Source organism: Aulostomus chinensis, chromosome 8, assembly GCF_037954235.1.
Source record: "Aulostomus chinensis isolate RoL2024-O1b breed Wild chromosome 8, RoL_Achi_v1.0, whole genome shotgun sequence".
NCBI lineage: Eukaryota > Metazoa > Chordata > Actinopteri > Syngnathiformes > Aulostomidae > Aulostomus > Aulostomus chinensis.
The window spans coordinates 24,327,734-24,347,557 of record NC_141327.1 but is presented as its reverse complement, the minus strand read 5'-3'; the positions used below and the strand labels follow the sequence as shown (position 1 = coordinate 24,347,557).

The following is a 19,824-nucleotide window of genomic DNA, read 5'->3' as shown; positions in this document are numbered from 1 at the left end:
ACTCTGACCCACTATGCTGCCACGGTAGAACAATACACCTCTGCAGTCTGAGTGTGAACAAAAAAACCTGCACGCACATAACAACACATAGACAGCGCGGTGTGATTGGTGGAATGGGGAAACAGGAGCAGGACAGGAAGGAAAGTGGAGCCATTGTTGAGTGACCATATCGTCTCTCGCTGTGACAAGGTCACAAGTGAACTCTAGGTACTCACACACCATCTCTCTCTCTCTCTCTCTCTTTCTTTCTCTCTCTCTCTCACACACACACATAAACACACTCACACACACACAAACACACAGACCGACAAAGATCCTCAAAACCTACCCACAGGGTCGGTAGGTGAACACTATGTAGCTTTCCTCATCTGTCTTCTCAATAAATGTAACACATGTTTGTTTCTCCCAGTGACGCATGGCCTGCTTGAACATGGCCCTCTGGCTACCTGGAACACACACATTTCACATCCTACTTTTACACAATCACACATTAGTGTGTATTTTGCTGCTGAGCGGTGCAGGCAGGAGTCCAGTGGAGTTTCTTACCAGTGAAGTTTCCTCCGATGACGTAGGGAATGACTCCTCCGGGCCATATCCGCTCCGCTCGGGATGTGGCTGCTCGAGGAATACGACTCTTTGTGATGCTCCCAGGCTTTCCAACTTTCCCAGTTTGGCTTTTGGAACTGGAAGCTCCTTTGCTGGAGTTCTTTGGGAGATACTCTAGGAAAGTGAGAAGAAAGAAACATCAGTCTATTCTATTTTGCTCGGCTATGTAATTTATGTAGTTTATGTATCCTATTCTCCATAAGCTTGACTGAATATCCTGCCATTAAAACTTTTAATTGGTACCCATGGAACTCTAAGTGAATAACGACAAATGTTAAAATTGCCCTTCTTTGTTAATAATTATACTTCCTTAATAGAATCAAATGTGTGTCTTTTCAAAGTCTTAAAAAAGTTCACTTGTTTGCTCTTGATTCCAGAAATATGCTGTACTGTCACTAATCACTAGTCATATCTTGGACCTTTTTAGGCATTTTCACCTCAATAATTGACAATGACAATAAATGAAATGTCAGAATTCCTATTGGTCAGTTGGTATCAACAACTGTTTTTGGCAACTTATTATTCAAGCACTGCAAAAAGACTGAAACGTAAACGGTCTCCCCTTTCAGAGTATTGTGGAACTTTATGAAACTCTTGAAAATCAAAGTAAGCTCACTATGTCAGGCCATTCGTCTTAACTGGTGCTACTGTCAACATCCTAGCTGGTGTTTCTGCTGACACTGCATCAACAAGCCCCTTGGCGCTAACGTTAGCTTGCAGGTCAAATGATGTCTTGTGCAGTGATGCTTAGGTACCTTACCGAAACCAAATCTACGTATTCTTTCCAGCAGCAGGTATAACGATCCTCTCTTCTTTGCAATTTCATGCTCCTCCAAACCACCTAACACACACACACACACACGAAAGCCAAGAATCAACCAATCAATGAACCATAAATGCTGACATCCTCAGGTGGCCCCAGTCTACTTCCTTCCTTTTCAAGTTGCTTCGCTGTGCGGCTAAGGAAAGTGTGCAAGAGGAAACACGAGAGGAGAGCGTTACATGATGATTACGGAGTGAGAGTGAGATGTTGAGTTCACTCACCAGACGTGTGGCCCTGCCGGGAGTGTGTGTGCATGTGTGTGTGCTGTGTCAGATCTATCGTCCTGTCAATCTGGAACATACGTAGGTCTTCTTCATCTAAAGCAATGTCGCCCCAGAATGCGGCTGAAAGAAAGAAAAAAGAAATTCACCATCAACATCTCTGACATCGGATTTAATACTCATCTTCAGACATGACATCTTCCTGAAAAATGTGCATGTTTGTCACAGTTGAGCATTTTTTTTTTTTTTGCTTCAATCCGGCATCCAAAACCAAGATGTAAAAGGAAGATGCCAACTTTCTGGGAAAATATGCATATTTGGCATCTTCCCCGGAGCCAGACAAGAAGATAGATACCCTTCCCTCCTCTGTGTGTGCAGTAGGAGCTGAGACCCACAGACACTGGTTGATGGCTAGTTAGCTTTGCAGAATGAGTGGTAGTGGAGGGTGGGTACATGGTGCACTTGTACACAGGGGCAGAAGGGAGGATGCCACATACCCAGAAGTTTCTCAAGTGTTTCAAATACTCCAGTTCTTGACTCTGTTTTTTATAGCAATATTGTCATACCGCAGTACAGAGCCATCATAGTTACGATTCAATCACCAGTCTGAAACTCAAAATACATGCTGGATATCAGCCGGAACACCCAGAGAGCTCAGTGCCGCTCTCCCAGAGTCACCATCCTGTAGTGGTCTGAGAAAGGTCTGATATCAGGCCACGTGTAAGCCTTTTTGAGACTGAACTCCCATCGCTGCCCCCTCCCTCCTCCATCCCTGCCTGCTTGGACAACCCACCTCCCTCACATCCCCCTTCTTTACATTCTGGCCACTGAAATGTTCCTGTTAATGTGTCCGTCCACTGCGCTCTCACCGCTGTTGCCATTGCACTAAAAAGATCATCTGCATCATGGGTGAATCTGCAATACCATGAATCCTGTTGAAGATTACAACAAGAATCTGTGTTTTACGTATTTGTGGTAGTCGTGTTAAATGAAAAAATAATATCTGTGGGTGACAATCTGACCTCCAAAACATGAAGAGTGGGTGTCCCTTTATCAGAGACATCATATCAGTAAAGAACTCATAGAATCCTGGGTAGAAGAAAAAATGCAACACCAAAGAGGCTCTTGCAGGATATACGCTGTATCCCACCCCTCCCCCAGGAAGGAGCAGGTGCAGACAGACCCTGAATGATCGGGACTTGTTCTCATTTCTAACTGATCTGATTGATGACAATTCAAATGCCCCCCCAAAAAAAGCTGGACAACAATGCTGATGAGATGCATTGATTCTAGACAAAAGTATCGTCTTTGGAAACTTTTTTTTTTCATTTTTCTCAGGCAACTGAATGCATCAGGCTGGTTTGGAACAGCTGGTGTATCAGGATTGTGAGCTGAACTTGACTGATATCCTCCCTGAACTATTGCTCCGCTCCATTTATGGTTCTCTCCTTAGATCGATGGCTGCCATGTGAGATTTAACTCGAATGACTTTGGTTTTATCATCTGTAATATTTTGCTTGGCATTGAAACCCACATGTAAAGTGGACTTGACTTGAAATGCTGGTATCCCAGGCTGATCTTCAACTTGAAGTAGCGCTGAGTTTCTGATTTCAAAGGGTACACGATGAAGTCGACGCTCAGCAATGCAAAAATCCTGCAGCGGACATAACAAACCCTCTCTAAATCTTGCATCACTCGATCCCACAGTCTCAAATCACGCTTCATCTGCTGATGTTGTGCTCCTTCACCCCCCAAATGCCATCTTCTATTACTGTCATGCATTACAACACTACAAATGAAAACCAGCATCAGACAGAGGCACATCTGGCATCCCCTACTCACCCAGTTTTCTTTCCCCTCTCTTTCTACCTCCAGTATATCTGCCAGCCTCTAACAATGAACAACTGAATGATAACCATCACTAAATGATTAGCTGAGCGGAGTTATGGCCCTCCGTGGGGATTTGAGACACTAATACATTAACAATGGCACAGAAGGAGCTTGTCATTTAGCTAATCAGGATCGCCACTAGAGGAAATAAGGGTCAGAATGCCATTGTTGCACTGAGGAGACAAGCACAATGACCATAGCCGGTTTACAGATCATGCAATCATATGAGAAGTGGGAGTGCGTACTGTGTGTACTATATTGGTCACATATATACGAGTCTCTAGAGGGCAGAGCTGCAGTAATATATTCATGTAGTTTTATCACATTTATGCACATAAAGCTGATGGCATGTAGCAGATCATGTCATCGAAGGTTGAGAGCCCTTTTTTTGCTTCATTTCATCTTCAAAACAGGTTTCTGGTCACTTCCTCATGGCAGCAGACGTTAATTTAACATCGAAATGATGTTGGACTGTAACGCTGAACAGATGTTGAATTCCAGTTGAAAAAATAAGAAGTCGGGTTGATGTTTAAGAACCAACACTGGACTTAAAGCCAACAAAATGTCAGAAACTAATGATGTTAAGATTTCTCAGTTTGCAGATATTAAAATTATGCAGACGCGTGTCTTTGGTCACAATACTTTTATGTCAAGATGATATTGGCACAAGATATTTACAGATGCTGCAAACGAAATGCGTACTTGCTCTAATCAGTACTTTTTTTTTATTTCAAAGCTTTGAAAATGGCTGCAGTCTGTAAGTCAACAGTTGATAATTTGATAAACAGGTTGAACGGCTGCCAGTTTTTATTTCACTCATCTCTGAATACACGTACACGGTTTGCCGTGATAGCCACAACCCCTCTCCTGCAGCTTCCTGCCGCTTCACCTGCATCAGAAATGATATTCCCCCTGGATTTTGTCTCTCCTGGTAGCTTTTCAGGACAACAAGAGAAACTACAAGGGCTTCGGGTTTTTCCAGAGAAAAGAAGCTGACACAAGCACAAGACACCGAGCTAGAAGAGCAAGGAGAGTACAGTGATAGTAAGTTTGGCCCATTGATTGTTGTGGTCATGTAAATCCATAGAGATACCATAAATAGCCCAAAGTCAAGCCTCTTGATGAGGAGGGTGAGGACAGCGAGGAAGGGAGATGCAGGAGAAAAGGTATTGATCCAAAAACCCCAGGACATCCCAGGAGACCTACATCATGCTGACCAGGGCCTTACTGTTCGCCCTTCAGCAGGGGCACTGCAGCAAAAACACACACACTCCAACACCGACACACACACAGTTACAGTCACACACACACACACACACACACACACATTGGGGTAATGCACCAAACTGAGAGGCAGACCTCACTCACTTGCATCCAGCAACCCCCCCCCCCCCACACACACACACACACACACACACCATAATGGTAGTTTGATCAAGTTCTCCGGGACTGATGTCATCTTTTTGAAAGTTTACTGTGCAGCTTGATAACAAACGAGGAACGGACGCACGACAGCAGTCGTTCTGGTACTGATGTAACCGCGCTCGTTGTCATGCATCATCCACTGAAACTTATAGATCCTTAGAATGGGCAACTGCACATTTGTAGCGAAGGATAGCGTTAGAGTCCAAACAGTCTTTAAGGGATGCCTCGGTTCACTAGTTTGTTTTATGAGAATTTCTAAACTGATGATTACATTGTTTTAATATAATGGAATTATAAAACAAACTTAAAAATGCTAAAAACAAAAAAACAAAACACTTTTTCATGATTTCATGATTTTTCATTTCTAAATTAACTCTTGAAATCAAGGTGTGATGATTATCATGACATTTTTATATCCTCATTCAAACGAAAAATATCGTACCATTCCAATTTGCTCATGAGATCGTTTCAAGCTAAGACAGCTCTCTTTAAATTAAAGACATATTTCAACAATAAATCCTCAGCGATTAGTGTAATCCAGTCACACTGGGCTGTTCATAGTGAGAAGGAGTTTGTCTTTGAATAATCTACTTTAGATTTGTTCATGAAAGAACACGTAAGCCAACAACAAGCATGTTACATATAAACTAGAAAGTTCTCAGACAGAATGTCCCTCATTAACATTCATTCATTTACATTCACTGCCACTAGGCGTGGACCAGCATCTGACACCAAAACCAAGTACAGACCTGACGAGAAGCTCAGTGGAATTAAATTATCCGCATTTGTGGATCCAAACAATGTGAGATTCCGCTGCCAGATTCTTTTCAGCGTTTAAGTTCCAGCTGTCATAGCTAGCACCTAACATTAGCCAGTATGTTCACTCCCAACTGGGTTGTCACTACAACACTCAGACGCTGTGTGACTTCATTCTCTGCTGGACACCTGAACTCCACTGTAGAAACTAGTTGTTCTAAATGTCGTGGTGAGCCTTCAGTGGTGCAACATAAACACGGTAGTAAACATGACGTTCAAGGTGAAGAAATACGCAGCACGTTTTGTTTAATTCTATCAGTGAAACACATCAGCGCTGAACTGACTGGTGACTTTTCTTTTGCATTTGCAGCCACAGCATTAATCGTTTGGGTCAAACTACGATGAGAGCAACTCCAGATGAGAGTGCTTCCATGTGCACACTTGTGCACACTTGTGCTAGATGAATTTACGATCAATCACAAACTAAAAACTACCTTTTGGGGTCTTTTCCGCCTATTTTTCTTATAAATATTAATCTTTTCTGTTGCTACTGACATTTTACTGACAATGGAGCACACTGCAGTAAAGAATCACGCACTGCTGAGTTATGCACTCATGCTGGACTCACTGGGGTGTATCTAACTCAAACACACACACACACACACACACACACACGAATACAAACACCTCACTAAGCTCCTCATTAAGCAAATAAAAGGTCACACTGTAGGTGGGCTGGGATGTGTGCGCAAATGTGCATGTGCTGTTCCACTTGTGATATTATTATACTGTATATAACAGCGCCTGTGAATGTACAATAAAATTAAAAAGAGATTATCTCTGCCCTGTTTGAGGATTTTCTCCAAAAGTAATCATTGTGCAGGCTGCTTGATCCATATTAACCCTTTGTGTGCCAAAGCAGGTGCTGCAGAACACCGGCCGACAGATTTCCGACATGATGAGGAGATAAGGTTGTAAAAGTGCAGTCCCGACAACTGTGCATCCATAAATGCAGCAGACCATGCAGCTGAGGGCGATACTCCACCCCAGATTTCTATGATTCACTCGATCCTGTACGCTGGTAACTGTTAAACATGCTCAGCTGCAGTGAACAGAGACTCTAGTCAACTGGGGTCCACTATTAATACAGTATATATAAATACCAACAAGTTTGGTTGCCCCTTATCAATACATCACACAGCGCTCTTGCTTCAGAATATGGATGAATACAGTTCTTCTGGATGCTTTTTTGCTGTTGTTAAAAACGTTACCCTTTAGATCAGTATTATTTTGCACAATGCTGAGGATTGAATGAAGCTATTTTTCATACTGCCATTTATTTCATTACTGTGAAAAAAAATACCATGAAATGCTCTGTGTCGTGGGTCATGGGTTTTTTTTTGTGGGAGAGAGTTGAGATAGAATCTGAAGAAAGCCACGATAATAATTTGAAACATACTATCAATGCAACTTTATCACCAGATAGTTCCCCTTCCAGACAGCTATTTCATGGCTAGAGGGGATCTATCATGCTTTTCCTTTTATTTTCTGTAATATATATAATTTTAAACGTTCTAATAACGGGTTAAACATATGTAAGTGTAATCCCTGTGTGCTGCTTTGGCTTCAAAAATGTCTTGTGTTCTTCTGCTCTACGCACAGCACGTCCATGATGTATGAGGAGGCTCCATCCATCATCCACTCAGACTCTCTCTTTTTTCCAAGCACTTTTTGGAGGTTGTTCAGCATCACTTTCAGCCTGTGTTTTGTTTTGTGAAGCAAAGTTAGAAAAGTGCTCAAAAGCAAAGGGTGTTGCCCCTGGCAGTCTTCTGGAAGTTATTTTATCAGAGCAAAGTTGGATTGTCTGACATAGAGGATGAATTAAGAAGCTGTATTAAGTGCCAATATGAAAGTGAACAATGTTATTTCTGAACTTTGAACAGCCCAAGATACTCTAGTGTTGTCTCAAAGGTGGAAATGAGGTGTTAGATTTCCAAAAGATCACGGTTATGTTAAAATATTCTAGTTATGATTAAGGATAGGCAATTACCACACTCGGTAAGGTCAGGAGTCAATCTAAGTTTGTGGATAATATAAAAAGTTGGATGCTTTCTGGATGTCTGTGCCAAAATACAAACTCTTGGAAACTTTCCTGCATGAAAGTTTGTGCACTACATGTCCATCCACCGCCTGTAACTTCGCGCAATCACTCATTTAGCACTGCTTCCATTCATCATTCTCCACAACTAAATGATAAATAGCTTTTAGTAAAAGTAAAAAAACTACTTGGACATATTTCAGATGTTCTTCAGCTTTCAGCTCCACTGAAAACTTTGAGACAGCTCAGGCGTCTCTGTCCTGATCAGGCACGTCTGTACTGGTTACGTCTCCTTGACGCATCGGTTGACTCGCCTCTTCTGCCAAGCCGCTACAATTTAGCCGACAATGTTCCGATGCACCATCGTTCCCATCATTCTGTATATCAAAAGATTTGCTTAAAACTTCAATCTGGAACATTCCATTTCACTTTCTCTCCCTGTTGGACTTGAGGCACTGCAACGTCCAGGGCAGGTAGTATTTTTGGGTCTACTAGGCTGGTTTATGCTACATGATGACATGCGGAGGGATGTCATTCCTTTGGCTGTCCATTGCTGCTTTGCAAACTAAGATGAACCCAGTCTCTGTTGTTTATTATGGAACAAAATATCACTTTCAGGCATTTTAGAGGGGAGATTATTGTCTTTACAAATATCTAAGATTAAATTATGATGTGGTATTTTTTGCTGTGAGGTGTTGGAATGTGAGGACAGGCTGCTGTTAATGTCATGAGTCAAAAATGTGTTTTCAGGGGAGGAAAAAAATGCGAATGCTTGGTCCAGGTTTTAAAAATTCACACCCCCACCCTCCTGTAAGCATGTTTGTGATAGACAACCTCAACATCAGTCAGCGAGGGCACAAGAGCGGACTGTTGGTGTGTGTAACCGAAGAAAAACATTTCAAATCACCACTTTGACCTATTTCTTCAACAGGTGTTTAGTGTTCGTCTGGAGAGTTAAGGATAGAGTGTCAGGCACAAACCCTAAAACAAGCACAAATACACACTAATCATGTATATTTAAACACAGTCCCAGACACTGACACAGACCCAATTACACACCACCACACAAACACATACCGCCGGAAGATTGTGTGTTCATTTACAGTCTAAGATATGTTTCCTTATGCATGAACGCGGCTAAAAAGTCATCATAAACAAACCCAATCAAAAGGATAACACTCAGGCTGTCTCATCCCTTCCCAAGTCAAACTACTGTATCCATGCAAACATGAGTGTGTTTGTGTTTGCTGACATCAGGCGAGAGGCGAGGTGCACCAGAGGGCACACCGACACATAAAGACAACCTTTCACACTCTCACCTAGAGGCAGTGTGGAGACACCAGTTCATCCAAGCTGCTAACCTGCATGCCACCACTGTTCATCCTTACACTTTGGAATATATCGCCGTCTTCAGCTGTGTTTTCACTACAAGTATCGCAGCAAGTTTAGGTGCACAAGATCGCCAGGAGTCAAGAGAACTCAGCTCAACATGAAACTCCTGTGGCGTGAAGTCCGTCAGTCTGTCTGACCACTTCTTTTTAATCCAGTATCTCCTGAATGTCTTAGAAGAATGGCTTCATATTTGGTTTAAATGTCCACTGGGAAGGTTTTGGTGGTCAAAGGTCAGAGGTACACATAGGCATACTACCGTGATGCAGTACTTCTAGACTGCACCAGCATGAACAGTGTTAACAGAAAAACAGACTATCACTAAATTCTGTGACTCAGGGTTGCCAACCTGATTCCAGTCCCACGAACATCTGAACTCACATTTGTCTCCCAAACTATTCAAGTCCAAATGCAACTTACTGAAAAAAAAAAAGATACACTCCCATAAAACAAACTTCCAAAACATTCCCAGTCCCAACAATCTTAGAGCTGAAACGCAAACTGTCGATAGAAGGAACGACCACTTCCGCATCAGACAAGTGTCCTGCTAAAACAACAACAACAACAAAACGTTGAAGTGTTCCGCTGTTATAATTTGTATAATTATAATGTTATATGACAAAAGACAGAACATCACTGTGACAGTGAGCATCCTCACCTCTAGGTTCGGGTTTGGTCAGACATTGTGATGGGCCACAATAAGTCGAGAGTGTCCTCGTCTCTCACGCTAGCATGCAAACCTTTGACACAAGAGAAGCTTACAAACAGGTTTTTAAATGTAATTAATTTAACAAGATAAATGTACTCTTTAATGTGTGTTGAGAGTCTATTGGCATTAAGAGGCATGTTGACATATTTGTGTGTCAGCTGTATCTGCAAAGTGTGTTTGCATGAAACACAATAAAGGAATTAAAAAGAAAGCGGCCGTAAGGAGAAGGTGACTTTTCCACAGCCAATAATGATGTTTTCGCTTCTATAAATAGGCTACCATCAGGAAACGCTGGGTGACATAAAAGCACCCAGACATTTAATAATTGAGCAATGTGTGGCAGGTGGGTGGAGTGACAGTGGTGCTGACTCATGCCTTCTCCTGCTCCGGAACAATGACACTTCCAAAACAAACAGTGGGTTCTCAGCACTGACGGAGAGTTTGTGCTGAGGCGGGAATCCTGAGGAAGACTTCGGAAGCTCAGTGGCAGGAGCACTCTGCTCGGGAAAATCCTGTTTAATACAATATGAGTGAGACCGCTCGTTCTTTCACTCACACACACACACACACACACATGCGCCACAGTGTCAAACACACAACATACACACATTGCTCTAGTTTCCTTCCTACTGAGGAATGGGGGAAGGGGTGAACAGTAGCTGCAGCTCACTGTCACGACAGGGTGAGCACACACGTATAACACACTGACAGAGAGCTTCATTCAATTTATAGAAAAGACTAAAACACAGGTTACACAGGTGAAACCCTTATTAAGTCTACAGTGTAGAAATACTACTACTTTTTGATTTAGGATTTTGTTTTTATTGACTATAAAATTCATTGCGCAAATGGTGCTAACCAAAAACACAAGCATGTTAACTAGGCATATTAAACACAGCTAGAACAATAGAGCCGGTTAAGGATCGTGGCATGGATTAAAGTTGTGAAACTCACAATTGCAACCAGGACACATAAAACTCAAAACTAGAACAAGATCTGAAACGCCATCTGCCACTGTAAAGGTCTGCTTATAGGTCCCATCCACTACCGCAACCTGCCTCCTCCTCATGTGGACTTTCTTGATATACATGGACACATCCTCACATTAGTGCCTTTGCTTTTGTCAAACACGTAGACTTATTGCATAATTTAGGTTTGAAAATTCTATTCTGGCATCTGGTCGGAGCAAAGACACGACTTAGTGTTCAGTGTTGAGCTCTTCACAAAATCTAAGATCCAACTTTGCGAACGAGGAGTCAAGAAAGAAAGATGTTTGCAGCTCAGATGTGCTCAAGGTTTCTTTGTGCACGCTCAAAGAAAGTGTTTGACTGCAACTAACCATATAAGCATGGCACAAATCCACTGAGATGACATCAGTGTTACAGGTTTCATTGTGATTTCTGCTGTAAACCTGTCATAATATATCCCTCCCTACAACATGGGTACAGAAAATGAAAGTGAAACTTAAACTCAGGATCATTTAAATGATGTAGTCAGACACTGATTAAAAAAAAAAAAACAATCCAAGGAAAATCAGTGATAAAAACAAGCACTTGTAGCAGACGGACTTTGACACTAGTAATTGCCTGATAGCATTACACCGCGCCCTGGAGTTACACGTCTTTTGTTTCTCTCTCTTCAGTTCAAAGAATTTCCGTCCCTGGCTGGGTTGAAAAATACCCTTTAACTCCTTTTAGCTATCACAGTTGATTTGCACTTAAAACTGCTTTTATCTTATCAGCTTTTGAAGCAACCACCCTCCCGTATAGACATACTCTCTCCTGACTCACTGATCCCGTCACTGGCACCCCCATTCTGGACGGACATCTAACCATCACCATCATTGTGGGCAGCAGGGTGGAGATCCCTAGAAGGTCTTGCTTCAAGAAACTGGAAACTATGATGTAATTATCCATTTTATGTTTTGTACCCATTTTACACTGAATCATTACTGAATCGTTACTTTTTCCCTGACCCTTCCCTCCGATCCCCATGTGGAGATGGAAAACATGCATTTCTTGTTCCAGCAGTTAGGGAAAATTTATTGCAGTCATGCAACATATTTGTTTTTGTTTCTAAAAAAAGGGACGTGTACACGATGACCAGAGCAAACCACTACTATCAGTTTAAACTGTCACTGACATTATAAAATTTAAAACACATTTTTGATCCAACTGCTGCCAACACTGTGCAGAAACTCTCTCTCTTTGATGCAGTGTTATTGTAGGTCCCGTACTGTGTTTGCACTCAGTGTCAGTGTCATACGGCAGGTATTGTTCCATGCTCTTTCTGTTCACCACGATTGTATTTAAAGGGGAGAGCACGCACCCGGTCTCCTGGGTGACTCCTGAAGAAACGACCCGCAGCCTCACTCGGACACTGAGGTTTGTTTAGCTTTCACTCTGTGTGTGTGTGTGTGTGTGAGCATTTTATAAGAACAGTGATTTGAAAGGAAGCATGAATGACTCTTGAGTGAGCGTAGGAGCGTGTGCATGTGTGCGTGTGTGTGTGTGTGTGTGTGTGTGTGTGTGTGTGTGTATGCCCAAGTGTGTGTCATCTCCAGCTGAGTAGCAGGATGCAGACAACCAGGAAGAGATAAGCGCTGGTGAATGGAGGGAGCGCTGCGTGTGTATGTGTGTGTGTGGAGTGTGTGTATAAGTGCATTTGTGTGCTCGTGTAGGGAAATCACTTCACAAAAGCCTGGAAGTGTGTGTTCTCCTGTCTACCAGTGCGGACTCGGAGGAGATAAGCAGACAGCCAAATATTCCGCTTGTGTTTTCCCAGCAAAAACAGGAGGCGGAATACCAACCACTCAGACGATGCCACAGGGTCAGAGCTTGGAATGAGCCGCACTTCCACCTCTTACAAGACTCACATGAAAGCTTTAAATGATGAGATGGGGTTCTATTGGTGCAAGTGACAATCACATTCATTTTTCAATAACTATGCTGAAATTATTTCCAATTGATCAATTATTGGAATTCCAATTAGGAATACCGCTAGGTACTTGGTGATCAATTTCTAAGTATTTCACTCTTACTATCTTATTGTTGAATATGTACCAGGTTATCAAAAAATACCTCAAGCATGATTTTTCTCAATTCTTACAATGTTGTCCTTGCATCTCATAAAACGACTGACTGTACGATTTTAGGAATGTGAGTGTTTAATTCCAAGTAGTAGCAGTCAGAAATTGGTAGTCAAAATTATTTCGCTCTCTCTGTGTGGCCAGCATGATCAAGACTCGACCCACACAGTGCAGCGGTGGGCACCTGCGGGATGACAATTATCAATAAATCTTTGTTTGAAAGCTTAAAGGAAGTTGTTTTACACCTTGAAAAAAAAGAATTTGTTGAAGTTGAATGAGGTGTTGTTTAAGAGGAGGTTGCTGAAAATTTCAAAGGGCACCTGTACGTGATCGAGACAAAGACCCGGCAGCCCTGCTGCTCCTTTGTCTTAAGGCTGTTGAAGATGTCTGTCGAGATAGGAGGGGGAAGACACATCAAACAGGAGAGCATGCCGTTGCCACAGTGACCAACTTGCCTCAGATAATGAGACGTATCGCCGTAGCACTCAAGTGTCATCATAAGAAGAGTACAATCAAGTTATGAAAATAGGGTTGTGCCTCCACTGTGGAAATGTAAGTCAGTCGATCAAATTTCTGATGTCTGAAATTTAACCAGTCAGCCAGCGGATCGGGAGCAGTTGATCAGTCCGTGATCACACCTTGTGTCTCCCTGTACGCTGCACCCCGAACAACCCCCAATGAAGTCGAAGTTCAAGCAGAGGCCTTTGGTGCAAAAACTGGACCAGAAGCAGGTTAAAATCATCGACGTATTCCAGCCTTTACTTCTCGTACACTTGTACCAATATCCAGATCCTTCACTTCTATAGAAGTAATACTGCCCGAAGGTTTGTACATCTTCCGTAGCGGAGTCGTGGCCAGTGAACGAGTTGGGAGGCCCATTCCTGGAATTTGGTCAGAAACCCCTTAAGAACTTGGTGACAGTTTAGTGTGAAGACTAAAGTTTCTGTTAAAAGGTTCTACGATGCCATATTTAAGACATGAAACTGTTATAACAGGACACTACAAGGTCACATCTTTTCTAAAATTCTCACATTTGATGAAAATCTCAGCCTGAAGACATTTTCAAGCTGTCAATGTCATAGCGCCTCCTAGTGGGAGAAAGCCTGTCATAGCATCATTCGAATTACATCAAAATCACACGATGGCGTCTTCGTGTGATATACAGCAACATATTACAAAAAAAATACATCTAAAAATGTTCTCTAGCGCCACTGTGTGGATACATGAAGGGACAAATGTACAAATTTAGACTGTTTCTCCTTGCAAAATCCAAATATTATCAGGTTTCACCTCCCTCTCGTTCCACAGAGCAGCAGCTCACTCCGGTGTACGCAGGGGTACAAGAGCCTTCTCATCAAGGCTTGCAGCTTTAATTTGGACCTGAGCACCAGTGAGCCAGGGGCCAAAAGTTCATCTTGGCAGAGGTACAGGCTATGAGTGCTTTCTGATTTTGAACAGACAGACAAACAGAACTGATTACATTACAACGATGAAGGTAATTATGGAGAGCGCTGGAAAACTGGGTATGCTTCATCTGCAAGAAATGTAAGCATGTGGATATAAATACATCCTTTATGTACACTGATATTTCCATCAAATAAAACATCGCCTGTGTTTTCTCACTCAGATACTTTAACCCACAAGAGTCACCAGGTTACTCAAACACATGTAGACTGACCGTCTCGCTGTAACCTGCCCGGGCTTCCGTCCAAACACACACACGGTAAGTTCTTAGCATAACTACAAACCACAGAGTCATGGGATTGCAGGATCAACATAAAATCACCCACACAGAGATCAGTGTAATATGAACATGTACACACACACACACACACACACACACACACACACACACACACACAGTGGCCAGGGTTGTCAGGTTTTTTTTTGGTATGTGTGGAATGTGTGTCGGTCAGCATGTGGACGCTCAGTGTTCTGGGTGGAGCTCTTATCAGCCCGACATGCCATCACACGCAGCATTAGAGCATTAAATGCCATTAAACTTACACACACACACACACACACACACACACACACACACACAAACATGGAGGAGAGGAGAGGAGAGGAGAGGAGAGGAGAGGAGAGGAGAGGAGAGGAGAGGAGGGGAGAGGAGAGGAGAGGAGTTCAGTTTCTTCCACCTGCTTCTCAGAAAGATGCTGACCTTCACCAGGTTTGAGCTTGGCTGCATTACGTGACAAAAAAGTGATGATTGTGATCCTAAATGAGTTATTTTTTTGTTTTTTTAGAGCAGATAGACACAAGCATGTGAACAGTGTGAGATTAAAGAGAAACTCTCGGATGTTTAATTTTCAGTGTGGATAATTTCATTTAAAAACACAGTGTTTAACTCCCCAGGCTGTGCCTAAACTCAGAGCGCCTCACGCATCAGGCAATAAATTTTGAACTTCCACAATTTTTCTTACGCCCACTGTGAGTGACAGTTGGGTTGGATCCCCATCAAAGTCAAAACAGCCTCGCTAGGTTGTAAGCAAAGTCAGTGGGTAACATGGACGTCTGGGCGTATAGTAAAGCCTCAATTATACTGACACGGCATAAATGCAGCCACGGACAGCTGCGGACGCGTGTAGTACTTCAACCTATACTCTCTCTACACCAACCTATACTCTCTCTACACGTGTGTGCAGCAGGTAAGTGTCACCTAGAATTGTTATGCTGACCTTTGTTCAGTTAAGTTTGTAAATGTGTTAGCAATAAAGTTTCTCCCGAATCCTCAAATCATTCAAAGGTAAGAAAGGATCATATGATCGGAAACACGAAGAAACCACAGAACTTATAGGCAACGATGCCCAAAGTGCATAGATGGAACCCAGTGAGTACAAAAATGACATTGACAGTGTTGTTTAATGCAGGCACTGTGAAATCTTAAGTGAGGCTTTGTGGTGTGTTGTTAGGTGGAGCACAACAAAGACACCACATGCGACTCCCACAGACAGTTGACAAACGAAGGGAAAACCCCAGAATAAATGAGTAAAGATGAGCTGCGGTGAATAGCTCTTTTGCGCCATCGGATACTTGGGGAAAGGTCATTTTAAATCAAGTGACCATTCGGCACAACCCCACCTGCTCCACCCCTTGCATCTGGATGATTCCCTCAAGAGTGGGTTTGCCAAAAAGGCAAGTTATTTGCATGTGGTTACCTTAGTGACACATTAAACGAGTCCCCATTTGACATAAAAGTAGGAGGAAAAGCATCATTGTTTTATGATGTAAAAAAATGGATATTTTATGGATATTAAATAGATAAAAAGCTGAACAGTAATCAGTCATTTATCCATCATTTCATAGGTTTTCATACTAATTTTTTTTTTTTTAAACATCCTGGGGACATTTTATCCTCAAAGGGGAGGCAGTCAAGACATTGTGGTTTTCTTTTCTGGTCCCCACTACATGAGGAATACCTGAGACACACACGCACACACAAACACACACATACGCACGCACACGAACACACTCACACGGTCGCACATACAAGCACACACACTCACTCACATACACGCACACACACGTATACACACAAACAGCGCGATAAAATTTTTGTTAGGTATTTAATGACAGACTGGGAACTGCTGTGGAACAACAATGTAACCACGTTTGCTCTCTGTGTGTGTGTGTGTGTGTGTGTGTGTGTGTGTGTGTGTGTGTGTGTGTGTGTGAGTGTGAGTGTGTGTGTCCACATGTTTTGGAAGACTCCAGCTGTTTCTCATCTTTGTTGATGGTTGATTTAACATCTGTGACCCACACGCACGCTCAGCGTGCACGTCACGCACACTCCGCACGTGCACCCTCGTCTAGTCGGGACCAGACATCAGCACCCACAGGTGAGGCGTGATGAACCGTGACGAGTGGCAGCGCGGCACACACGCGGAGGGTCGAGAGTCGGGAGAACCGCATCTGGACCAGATGCGCACACACGCTCACGCGCTGCCATCCGTCACAGTCACAGCACGTGCCACCGTAGAGCCAACCGGCTCGGTTAAGAAGGCAAACGCTGCCACCAGATGTGCGATGTAGTATCATTTTTTTTTTCTATTTCAACTCGCCAGAGGCAAGTGAGGACTCACCGGCTTTGCACGGGTCCTTGTAGTCAATCGTCTCCGCTCGCTCCTCCTCGTAATAATCATAATCTGGCTCCTCGTAGTCGAAACAGTTACAAATAGTCAATTTGCCCCAGAAAGTCAAGCCGGCAAGCACCAGCGTGATCCAGTGCATCTTAGCGGCCAATGCCGAGGGAACTCGGTCCATCCGAAGACTGAAATAAAGGAAGAACTGTCTCTGCTCTTCTCCTCCGGTGTTAGGAGACGGTCAATCCACTGTCCAGAGCAAGCATCGGCAGCAGGAATCTAACGGGTCATTGTGAAGAACGGTCTCCTCTCCGGCGGTCAGAGGCTGCAGTGAGTTACCTTGACCGGCTTCCCTCCATGGTAAAAGCGCGCTGAGGGGAATCTGTCCCGGCGTGTGCCAGTCAACAAAGTGTCCGCTGAGGAGCTCCGTTATCTTCGAGTGTGACTCCCAGAGTGAGGCAGCTGTTGGACGAAGAGGAGAAAGAATCTGTGAGCGGGGGATCCGGGCTGGATGAGCCTGAGCGCAAAGACGCACGGCGGAGTGTCTCACTCCAGAAACATCCGCCTCGCATGCTCTCTCTCTCTCTCTCTCTCTCTCTCTCTCTCTCTCTCTCTCTCTCTCTCTCACTCACTCTCGTGTCCGGCGGTGGTGCTGTCTTTCTCAGCCCGAGTCAGTGCACCGCCTCCACACACACACATACCTGCACTATTCGACCTAAGTGGTGCAGAACCAACAGAACCAAAACTTTTTTTATCTCCCTTTGTCTCTGTTCAGTGTGCTTATATGGCTCCAGACTCCCAACCGCGCGCACGCAAACACCAGTGGCTTGTGTTAGCGCGCACTGATATTACAGGGTATCGGATCCGTCCTCAACAACATAAGTTACAGTACAAACCGGTAGCGGTAAAAGTAACACCGAGGCTAGAAAGGCGGCCAGTGGGCTTTAGGATCCATCAGCTGCTCGACCTGCTGCATTATGGCCGTTATCTGGTTATTTAGAGGCAGGTGCCAAGTAGGTGACAGCCGAACCATAAACGCCAAGGATGCTCTCCTTCTCCTTCCTTTTTTATGGTCACAAGTCAGCTCGTAACCCACTGGTTCTCATCTCAGCTCCTCAGTCCTTGAAGGACAAAACAGAAAGAAGTTAAAAGTCACAGTGTAGTTTGGTTATTTTTTAAAGGAACTTAATTTTTGTTTTTAGTGCGTAAACAAAACCAAAACAAGGAAGAAGAAAAAAAGAAAAGAAAAGAGGAGCTTGTTAAGACTCAGCATGCTTAACGCCATTGATCCGGCGGCTACAGATGAATGATTAGCACAAGCGCAGTGTTTTAAAACCGCCGGTGCAAATCGATACACGGAATAACGTCTAAAAACGATGGCGGTGAGGGGCGGAACACTGCAACATGTGTCCCGACAGAAGATGAGCAGTCAGCTACTGAAGCTGCGTCTTTATGACTGATCGTTGTTGTTGTTGTTGTTGTTGTTGTTGTTGTTGTTGTTGTTGTTGTCGTTGTTGTTGCTGTTGTCTGTGAATTTGTCAAACTTGTGAAAACTGAGTTTATTTTCTTTCCCACTCATAAGCAGACATACAGAGGGAGACTATCGTAGGTCTGCACCCCCCTGTCATTCACCTATGATGTCTCCTCTAATCTGTCATAAAGGTCAGTCAGATGAAGTGAGTTCACCAGGGTTCATCCTCGGCGAGGGAACTTCCACTCTGTGTGTGTGTGAGTGTGTGTGAGCGTGTGTGAAACCGCTGAATATTAAAAAGGAAAATAATAAATTTAAAAAGCCTGCAAGGATACAACATCTGTATTTGGTTTAAACACTTGAGCATTTTTCTTAATTTTGACAGCGAAGTTGTAAACAACCGCCGATAATCTCACCACACACACACACACACACACACACACACACACACACACACACACACACACGCACACACACACACACGGCAGACGCAAGCAGTAAAAATAAAACCGCAGCAGTTGTTGAGAGACGAGCCGGTGCAGCCTGTGTATACCTGCCAAGGTAAATCCTCCTGAGACGAGTTCACCCCGCGTCTCCAGCTTACCTGCTGCCTTTACCTGCCGGGCGCGCGGCGGTTTGCTGCGGCGTCACGACTCGACCCATCACGCTTCAAATGCAGCGAACCCTCTCAGGGGTCTCATTTGGGGCTCTCGGTATCGCTTTGTACCAGCGGTTCCAAACGTCACCTTCTCCCCCAATTTACAACCGGGAGATTATCGGAGCGCTCTCTCTCTCTCTCTCTCTCTCTCTCTCTCTCTCTCTCTGTCTGTCTCTCTCTCTCCCCCCTCCCTCTCGCTCTCTCTCTTTACTGCTGCTCGCGACTAATCCTGCCCCCGGGGAGAGGTAGCGGCGCGCTGACGTCACTCTATCAATCCAGCCGCAAGCTGTCCACCATACACGCCCCGAGGCATGGCCACAAATCCCCTGGAGGCAGCAGTGCACGCCCGCACACACGCACACACACACACACACACGGAAAATATTTGATCCACATCAATACCCCTGGGTTTTTTTGACAGCATTGGTGACAGTTCCCCTCCATGCAGGTTGTAGGATATAGACGTGACTCCACTGTTTGTTTGTTTGTTTGTTTTCCTGAAGTAAAAAAAAGTTCCTTCAGAAATGCAGAATCCTCAGATGTGCTTGCTGGTTCCTTCATGCCTATTCCAGATTTAGCTCTAATGTACACAGAGCAATGAGAAA

The 19,824-nt window shown here is 43.8% G+C and overlaps 1 protein-coding gene across 1 annotated transcript in view; it reads right to left on the bottom strand.

Moving 5' to 3' along the window:
- tll1 (tolloid-like 1) overlaps positions 1-19,328 on the bottom strand; it is a 47,304-nt gene extending 27,976 nt beyond the window's left edge. Inside the window, exons 1-6 of the mRNA XM_086211838.1 lie at positions 19,166-19,328; positions 17,091-17,552; positions 1,651-1,773; positions 1,367-1,447; positions 547-720; positions 329-446 (exon numbers count right to left, since the gene is read on the bottom strand). Of these exons, the coding sequence (XP_086067964.1) occupies positions 329-446; positions 547-720; positions 1,367-1,447; positions 1,651-1,773; positions 17,091-17,271 (677 nt within the window). The 5' untranslated portion in view covers positions 17,272-17,552; positions 19,166-19,328. The remainder of the gene's footprint in view (positions 1-328; positions 447-546; positions 721-1,366; positions 1,448-1,650; positions 1,774-17,090; positions 17,553-19,165) is intronic.
- Positions 19,329-19,824: the final 496 nt, after the last annotated feature.